The 10132-nt window shown below is 39.0% G+C and overlaps 1 protein-coding gene across 1 annotated transcript in view; it reads right to left on the reverse strand.

Moving 5' to 3' along the window:
* The window catches only part of os9 (OS9 endoplasmic reticulum lectin), a 17227-nt gene extending 7095 nt beyond the window's left edge, over positions 1-10132 (reverse strand). Inside the window, exons 1-11 of the mRNA XM_039796377.1 lie at positions 9942-10132; positions 9322-9504; positions 3478-3541; positions 3323-3399; positions 2920-3018; positions 2526-2727; positions 1638-1793; positions 1368-1483; positions 992-1052; positions 618-700; positions 360-506 (exon numbers count right to left, since the gene is read on the reverse strand). Coding sequence (XP_039652311.1) covers positions 360-506; positions 618-700; positions 992-1052; positions 1368-1483; positions 1638-1793; positions 2526-2727; positions 2920-3018; positions 3323-3399; positions 3478-3541; positions 9322-9504; positions 9942-10091 — 1338 coding nt within the window. The 5' untranslated portion in view covers positions 10092-10132. The remainder of the gene's footprint in view (positions 1-359; positions 507-617; positions 701-991; positions 1053-1367; positions 1484-1637; positions 1794-2525; positions 2728-2919; positions 3019-3322; positions 3400-3477; positions 3542-9321; positions 9505-9941) is intronic.

Consider the following 10132-nt stretch of genomic DNA (forward strand, 5'->3'; position numbering starts at 1 on the left):
AAAAAAAAAAAAAAAAAAAAAAAAAAAAAAAAAAAAAAACAAAAAAAAAAAAAAAAAAAAAAAAAAAAAAAAAAAAAAAAAAAAAAAGAAGGAAGACAAACATAAAAAAAAAATAAAAAGAACAAACACCAAAAGAAGTACCTCCTTTAAACAAAAAAAAAAAAAAAAAAAAAAAAAAAAAAAAAAAAAAAAAAAAAAAAAAAAAAAAAAAAAAAAAAAAAAAATAAAAAAAAAAAAAAAAAAGAAAAAAAAAAAAAAAAAAAAAAAAAAAAAAAAAAAAAAGTAAACAAAAAAAAAAAAAAAAAAAAAAAAATAAAAAAAAAAAAAAAAAAAAAAAAAAAAAAAAAAAAAAAAAAATCAATCTTATCAGAGGGCACTGAGAGGTCGGCCATCTCATCCTCAAACTCCTGTAGCAGGCGCTCATCTTCATCTTCCTCGACGGGCTTCTCCGTTACCCTGTTGTCTGCCGGTTTCTCTCCCTGACTTTTGGCTTGCTTTTGTGCTTTCTAAAAAAAATAAAATAAAATGCAGCATTGAATACTCACAGAAAATATAATAATAAATATACTCCAACAGGTGTACAAAAAAGTAACAAAGTAATCTCAGAGAGTACTGACCTTCCTGTTACTCTCTTTGAGATGTTGGACAAATTTCATCAGGTCTGCTGGGTCAGTGATGATTTTAAAGTTGAATTTTTCAACTGAAAGACATTAATGTGAAGAGAGAAAAGTCCAAATCTGAACAACAAAACACACAGGAAATGTTTAACAAAATGCTCCTTCATTTTTGCAAACCAGACTACACAAAATAACTGCACAGAAATGAAATACTCTGCTGTTTTACTAATCTTGTTTGAGGCTCTCTAAAGCAGCAGGACAATACATCAGCTGTGACCAGAATGATCATAACTGGCACTGGTCTTCCGTGTGCGTTTGCGTGTGTGTGTGTGTGTGTGTGTGTGTGTGTGTGTCTAGGGGGAAATTGCCAATACCTTCATCACCATCATCTATGGCTTCATTGTCTGTAAGTGAGTTATAGCGATCATCTGCTTCCTGTGTGTAGAATACAAAATCTGGTTAGTAGGGAGGGAATATATCAGCTTACACTCTCTAGTGGCTGGGATCTGGTTGGAGAAAAAACACCTCTACATTTAAAAAAATATATACAGTATACAGTATCATCAGTTAATCACACGTTTGGTGAATATACACAACAATAAAGTATAAATGTATCAACTTTTTTTTTTTTTTAAAGCTTCCCCAGTTTTGATATTGTGGACATGACATCAGTAGCCCAGCCTTTCATTTACCAGAGAAGCACCATTCATTTAAAAAGGAAAAAATTGATTCTAAGACGTATTTCTAGACCTGATTCTCCGATTGAGAAGCAGTTGTTTTTGAACTCCTTGGCTGTGTAACTCCCTCCCAGAAGTCAGAATCTTCTGCCTCCTCTGACCCGGCACCCTCAAATACTTCAGCAGTATCTGTTTAAAAATAAAAGGCACACACAAGTTTACATCTGGCATGATGTGAAATTTAAAAAACTGTGAATATTTTTATTTATTTGAATTTACAAATTACTACAATCATTTGAAGGTCATTTGCCCTTTAAGTATAAAAAAATAAATAAAAATGCACCTTTTGTGTCTGACTGGTTCAGGTCATCACTGGGTGCAGGTGATGTCTCTTCTGCTGTTACTTCCACTGCTCCATCTGCCCCTTCGTTGCCAGCCAACATCTCATCAAGACTCCTCAGTTCCTCTGAGATCTGCTCTACTTTACGCTTTGTATCCGCTAGAAACAAGGGAAAAGGAAGGAGGGAGGGAGGGAGGGAGGGAAAGAAAGAACGATTATGTCACACATTTCTTATTATTTTGAAATAAGACAATGAAAGATTTCATATATCAAATGCCTATTCAACAACAAATGTCAAAAAGCTGTACATTTTACTGCCTTTATCTTCTTATCTGATGTCACCATTACACTTTAAAATACTCCTTTTAGGGCTGGGCGATAAATCGATTTTATCGATTAACTCGAATGTGTAGTTAACGTTGAATTGTTAAAATGAAAATCGATTTGCTCCTTAATATCCGCCGACACTCCCCTCTGGGCTCCTGTAGTTCCGAACGGGCTCAGCCCTCCCCCCCGCACGTTTGCCATAGAGATACACAAACAACATGGCAGCGACAGGGACTTTTCTTAACTAGTCGTTTCATTACTTACTTAACCGTAATCTCCGCCGAAATGACCGGCAGCTTGCGGTGCTCTGTCCCCGGCTGAGAGCAACCTATTCTCGGAAAACTGAACCACCAGCTACAGCTGACCTGATGGAGCACCATGCGGAGCACCAGAGCCGGTGTTAAAATTTAAGATTAAAATCTGATTTTTTTTTGTCGCCCAGCCATAACTCCTTTCCAATATTATGTCCTGCTCCAGTTCTGCTTCAACAGGACATAACATTAAAGTAACAAGCAAGACTCTCCACATGCTGAGTCACAGTAACCTTCATTTTTGTCAACTCACAGACTTGAGCCTTGACGTAATCCATGTACTGTTGGGCACTTAGTGCTGGCTGGCACACGATACCCTGGGGCTTGGCAGTGGATGGTGGCCGCAAGAATGGATGCTGGCAGGTGCGACTGGTGTGAACTGTCAGCACATAGCGGCACGACTGAGGCTCATCCACTCGGACGATGTAGTCACCGGAGCCTTCTTCACACACAAACTGGAAAAAATAAGAGTACAATTAGTTAGGTGTGTTTAGGAGGATCACTTGGCACAACATGCACATTTTTAGTAACTTCATATCGGTTTGGAGTAACAAAACATAAATGAAAACAAACAAAACAGAACAAAAACCCACAAAACCACATGGGTAGCATGGTATAGGAATTTATCAAGGAACTGAATGTCTCACCCGGACTTCAGTCTCTCTGGGATTTCCATTTAGGTCACACTTTGAGCCATTTACATAGGTCTGACTGTGGTAGCGCTTTAGCCTGTGCTGTTTTGAGGCCTAGGGAAATAAACAGAAATATGTTTTAAGTAAACTCATAATATACTTGGACGTTCAGTGCATCATCAAAATGTGAAATGAGATGCTTCTGATGTTTGTGTGAATCATTAGAAGTGCACATAGTCATCATTACTGGAAGCTGGTAAATCACCAAACACAATCTTTGAAGATGAATGGGTTGCACTAGCATTTTGTAAATCCAAGTTTGTAATTCTAAGTTCTTCAATGTATATCAGAAATCAAAGACCATCAAGAATGATAAAAAAAAAAAAAAACTACAATCACAACATTGAGGCAACTTTACCTTTGCTGTTTCGTTGCTCCAATCAAATTCAGATTCATAATAACCTAGGAAGAGAATGTCCCCTTTGATTTCTGTGTCTGAGGGGAGAAGAACGACATCTGTCAAAGTGATTCTCATGAAAACATAAGATTAAAAGCACAGAGGTAAGCTCTTACCTTCAAGGTGGTACTGTCTGATATGCTGACCGTGGCAGAACTCATATGTCCACCAGTCCTTCGTCTGCAGGAAACACAGACAGCAAACTGTTAAATATAAAGCAATTGACGGACACATTTTTCTTTTCATTTAGGCTACTTGCACGATGTCATCAACAATATCATTGATCATCCTATTAGAATTCCACACACTCAAACAACTTGTACACATATTATGTTTTCGAAAAGGTTAGGGCCAGACACCTTACAACAAACTCCCCTACTCAATGACTACGTTTACATGCAAATAATATTCCGTTTTTTGTCCTTATTCCGAAAAAAAGACAATATTCTGACTAAGCTATTTGCACGGCCAATGAAAGTGAATATTAAGGTAATATTCCCGTTTACATGTAGCCATAAAAATATGATTTTTTCAAAGTTTACCAGCGGTGGCGGACTTGTTGGACCGTGCAAACACAGCCTCCCTCTTTCATTCCTTCAACCAGCTACTGTCTTGAAAAGGTCGGCGTAGCGATGTGTGCGCATATCAAAAAACCTGTTGATATCCAAGTCTTTGATAATGTTTAAAAGTAGCTGTGTTTCTCCTTCTTATCGGGTCTGCAGCCTTGCAAACTGTTGGCTGGTTGGTTTGTGTACAGCAACCATAGCAACGCACAGAGCTGACCATAAGCCAGAGGTACAAACCCCGATTGAGACGCATATTCCAAATGCGCTGTATACATGTCCAAAGAATGCCTCTAAAACCCGAATAATACCTGAATATCCCACATGTCTTAATCGGAAAGTGCTATATTCGGAATAAGGCCTTATTCTGAATATGCTGAATCAAATTCGGAATATTGTCATATTCTGAATAATAGTGGAATATCGGTGTGCATGTAAACGTACTCATTGTCTTGTTAGCTAAGTCCGCTTTGGTTGATGATCTTTGATTGAAAATTGATATTTCAGGATGCAGGAAGAGTATTAGGTTAGTATTAGTCTATATTCTCGTCATTTCACTTCCGGAATTGCTCCGATGCCGCAGGAAATTCCACCGGATGCATGTCTTTTCGCCGATGTCCGTTTCCTTCTGCTTTCTTTATGTAGGAATTTTCAACTCAGGTGGATTTATGAGGACTATGATTAACTGCTCCTCAGATCTCTGCAGGGTAAATTGAGACAGCTAGCTAGACTATCTGTCCAATCTGAGTTTTCTGTTGCACGACTAAAACAACTTTTGAACGTACACATGTTCCACCAAAACAAGTTCCCTCCCGAGGCTATTTTGCAGCGGCTCCGTGCGGAGCTTAGCGCTGCCCATGACAATTGTGATGGTAGGAAGCCATCGCTTCACTAACTGAGGTGAGTATTTACAGGACAAAAAAAAAATAGGATTCTTTTAGTATGCCTCACAGCCACAATCTCCTGGTGTGTTAACCCTTCCGTTAAACCCTTGTGTTGTCCTTGGGGTCCCGGTGACCCGAAAGGACAACACAAGGGTTGCAACCAGACAAGTACCTTATAAGGCTATCCAGAGTTTTGGAACAAAGGCTATTAATGTCCCTACAGTCACACTAGAGAAGAAGGTTTGTTGACAGGGCAGACAGATGTTTAAATTCCAGTGCTAATACCCATGGGGAAAGGAATCAGTGACGCTCTTCCCAAAAACTGAGTAATATTGTGCAATCTTTTTTTCCTTTTTTGTTCCTACAACAGAATCTCTATTGGAGAAACTTGACTTAACTTTAATCTAAACCAGTGAAAACATAAAGCAGCAATACAGAGATGTGCGTCTCTTCCATAATTTTTATACCGACAGGACTTTGGTTTGGTTTATTTTGTGTATGGACCTGAAAACCCCATCTGAATTGTATGGCATGTACAAATCATCTGTCTCTGTATTTATTGTGCTTTTTATGCACACTGCAAAGTTGACAGTAGTTGTAAAAATGTGTATTATATACAGTTTATCTGGTGTTGGCAGCCTATTTTAGTACAATTATGTTTTTTGTTCATACTGTAGTATATAGTTTTAACTTATTTAATGTGAGCTCTTATCTGCAGGTGGGGCTGTCATTTCTTTCTGTATACATACTCTGTTTTGAAGGTCAAACTATTGTCTTAAAACATTTTTGTGAATTAGCAATATTCAGTGAGCAGATTCAATTCAAAAACAATCTGCCTTTTTATTTTGTACAACTATTTTTTTGTTCACCTGTACCCATTTGGGGATGGATGTGCACAATATCCAAAATATTTACACTGCAAAGTTAAGTAATACAGACATACTAGCTTTCACACTGCAGCAAGGTTATAATGGTTAACGAAAACGAACGAAATAACGAAAACTAGATGGGAAAAAACATTGTCGTTAACTGAAATAAAAATAAAAACGAGGCATTACAAAAAAACGCTAACTAAACTAAAACTGTAATGTCTGTTTGCAAAACTAACTAAAATGAAATAAAATTATCGAGTAAATGTAAATGTCCATTTCCGTCTTTGTCAGTGTCTTTCACAGAGCAAATAACATATCTTTCAGAGTTGACATTTCCGACCTGTTTTATTCAGTCTATGCCGTAGACATATAGTTTCCGACTGGGAACCCAGAGAAACCGAGCTAATATAACCCCGGTACAGGGCATGGATGTGTGGGGCCAGGGCCAGACAGCATGACGGAGACAACCGCAGGACAGAGAACACCACAGGAGGGCTTTCACCGGCGACCCGATAGCTGCTGGTTAGTAAATAAGCATAACACCAAAAGCGTGAGGAAGCGTGGGTTAATATGTGTGTTGATACTGGGATGTCTAGCTACACAACTGTGGGAGTCGACTGACTTCAAAAAGTTCAAAACACCTGTTTATGTCTGTCTTCTTTAGTCTGTTGGCTATTTAGGTTTTTTCCTGGCACCGTTACTAACACATTTTGCACTTACTGCTGCGTCTTGTGTAGACTGTTTACATACAGTATCTCACAAAAGTGTTTTTTACATTTTAGTAAATATTTCATTATATCTTTTAATGGGACAACACTGAAGAAATTACACTTTGCTACAATAAAGTATTAAGTGTACAGCTTGTATAACAGTGTAAATGGACTGTCCCCTCAAAATAACTCAACACACAGCCATTAATATTGTTATGTTATACAAGCTGTACACAGTGTAATTTCTTCAGTGTTGTCCCATTAAAAGATATAATGAAATATTTACAAACATGTGAGGGGTGTACTCACTTTTGTGAGATACTGTATTTGTGCTCATCATCATATGTACATTTTATGTACTGGTGTTATTGTTGAATACATTGTGAATACATATTTCTAAAATTGTATGATGTTTTTGTTGAGTTATTATTACACAATACTTTTTTCTGACCTTTGTGAATCTTGCCCTCAATGAATAACCCATATTAGAAAAAAGACTAAAACTAAGACTAAAACTAATAAAAACTTAACTAAAACTAAGCATTTTCAAAAAATAAAAACTAAACTAAACTAGCAAAACCGCTTTAAAAACTAATTAAAACTAAACTGAATTTGAAAACAAAAAGTCAAAACGAAAAAAAAATAAAAACTAATGAAAAATGCTAAACTATAATAACCTTGCACTGCAGTGAATATTAAGTCACATACAGCATAGTCTATATCCACGAAGTTCCACTTCCGGGATTGCTCTCGTTCTGCCAGAAATTCCAACTGGTGTCACTCTTTTCGGATGTCCGTTTTCGGATGACACATTGCCTTCCGCTTTCTTTGTGTTGTAATTTTAAACTCTGGTCGATTTATGAGGACTATGTTTAATTGATCCTCAGATACAGTACAGGCCAAAAGTGTGGACACACCTTCTCATTCAATTTGTTTTCTTTATTTTCATGACTATTTAAATTGTAGATTCTCACTGAAGGCATCTAAACTATGAATTAACACATATGGAATTATGTACTTAACAAAAAAGTGTGAAACACGTCTTATATTTTAGATTCTTCAAAGTAGCCACCCTTTGCTCTGATTAATGCTTTGCACACTCTTGGCATTCTCTTGATGAGCTTCAAGAGGTAGTCACCTGAAATAGTTTTCCAACTGTCTTGAAGGAGTTCCCAGAGATGCTTAGCACTTGTTGGCCCTTTTGCCTTCACTCTGCGGTCCAGCTCACCCCAAACCATCTTGATTGGGTTCAGGTCCGGTGACTGTGGAGGCCAGGTCATCTGGCGCAGCACTCCATCACTCTCCTTCTTGGTCAAATAGCCCTTACACAGCCTGGAGGTGTGTTTGGGGTCATTGTCCTGTTGAAAAATAAATGATGGTCCAACTAAACGCAAACCGGATGGGATGGCATGTCGCTGCAGGATGCTGTGGTAGCCATGCTGGTTCAGTATGCCTTCAATTTTGAATAAATCCCCAACAGTGGCACCAGCAAAGCACCCCCACACCATCACACCTCCTCCTCCATGCTTCACGGTGGGAACCAGGCATGTAGAATCCATCCGTTCGCCTTTTCTGCGTCGCACAAAGACACGGTGGTTGGAACGAAAGATCTCAAATTTGGACTCATCAGACCAAAGCACAGATTTCCATTGGTCTAATGTCCCTTCCTTGTATTTCTTGGCCCAAACAAATCTCTTCTGCTTGTTGCCTCTCCTTAGCAGTGGTTTCCTAGCAGCTACTTGACCATGAAGGCCTGATTTGCGCAGTCTCCTCTTAACAGTTGTTCTAGAGATGTGTCTGCTGCTAGAACTCTGTGTGGCATTAATCTGGTCTCTAATCTGAGCTGCTGTTAACTTGCGATTTCTGAGGCTGGTGACTCGGATGAACTTATCCTCAGTAGCAGAGGTGACTCTTGGTCTTCCTTTCCTGGGGCGGTCCTCATGTGAGCCAGTTTCGTTGCAGCGCTTGATGGTTTTTGCGACTGCACTGGGGACACATTCAAAGTTTTCGCAATTTTCCAGACTGACTGACCTTCATTTGTTAAAGTAATGATGGCCACTCGTTTCTCTTTACTTAGCTGATTGGTTCTTGCCATAATATGAATTCTAACAGTTGTCCAATAGGGCTGTCGGCTGTGTATCAACCTGACTTCTGCACAACACAACAGATGGTCCCAACCCCATTAATAAGGGAACAAATTCCACTAATTAACCCTGACAAGGCACACCTGTGAAGTGAAAACCATTTCAGGTGACTACCTCATGAAGCTCATTGAGAGAACACCAAGGGTTTGCAGCGCTATCAAAAAAGCAAAGGGTGTCTACTTTGAAGAATCTAAAATATAAGTAATGTTTTCAGTTATTTCACACTTTCTTGTTAAGTACATAATTCCATATGTGTTAATTCATAGTTTTGATGCCTTCAGTGAGAATCTACAATGTAAATAGTCATGAAAATAAAGGAAACGCATTGAATGAGAAGGTGTGTCCAAACTTTTGGCCTGTACTGTATATGCAGGGTAAATTCAGACAGCTAGCTATTGGACTATCTGTCCAATCTGACTTTTCTGTTGAACGTACACATGTTCCACCAAAACAAGTTCCTTCCCGAGGCTATTTTGCAATGGCTCCGTGCGTTGCTTAGCACCACCATGGCTCCCCTCAGTGCTTAGCACCGCCCAAGACGATTGTGATAGGTTTAAAGAAATAACAATAAACGAGAGCACGTTTTTCTCCCATCCCGGAATGCTGTGGGGACTAGCCACACCCTCCTCCGCAGCGCTGTGGAGAAAGGTCTGGCAATGTGAGACTACTTCAGTGTGATACAGTTTGTATTAAAATATTACCTTGGATGGATAACAGTTTTAGTTAGTTTCTAAACAGCATAAGCATTTGACCATTGGATCCCACAATTAAGCAGTTGAGAACTAACCTTCACTAGACACTGAGCATTGTGCATTGGACTGAGTAGGTCTGGGATGTCAGGCCCGGTGTACCCTTGTGAGTCAGGCTCAGAGGCAGGGTCCTGATGAAACCGGACGGCCTGGGCTGGAAGTCGACACTCATACAGCTGCTTGTACTTACTGGACACCATCATAACCTCCTCTGTCTTGGTCTAAAGGAGAAAGACTGTCATGACAGCTGTAGCATCTGGAAGTGTGACAATGCCATACACGACTAGTATAGTACTTGAGTATTTTCAGTCTATTAACTAGCTGGTTTTGCTACTGTCTTCGTGGTTAGTTATTTGCAATCTAACGAAGTTTCAACTAGCTAAGTGGAAGTGAGGAAGCTGAGGTTGTGTTGTGACAGCTGTCAAGAATTGCTGCGTAGGTCACGTGGAAATCAGTTTAGCTTTGACGCTTCTTTCGTGTAATTTGCAAGCCAATTGTATGGTTACATTTTTAAATTAGATTTCTAAACTAACTAACTGACAGTATACTTATTACTCGCGTCAGTAACATTAAAGGAAGATATTGCACGCTAGCTAAGTGTAGCCTACTTTCTAGCTAGCAAGCTAACCGTTAGCTTCCCCCAAACACCTTCACTCACCTGCCCCAACATGACGGGATCTGGGAGAATTTGAATCCCATATTTCATCTCATTCAGCTCCTCTAAATTCAAGAAGGCTGGAATACAGAGGGGGCATATCAACAAGAAAGCGTACAATCTTTTTAGCCACCGTAACAAGGAAGCAGCCATGATTGACTCCCCTTGGCTTGTCTGACATCAACAAAACACAG

This window comes from Perca fluviatilis, chromosome 4, assembly GCF_010015445.1.
Source record: "Perca fluviatilis chromosome 4, GENO_Pfluv_1.0, whole genome shotgun sequence".
NCBI lineage: Eukaryota > Metazoa > Chordata > Actinopteri > Perciformes > Percidae > Perca > Perca fluviatilis.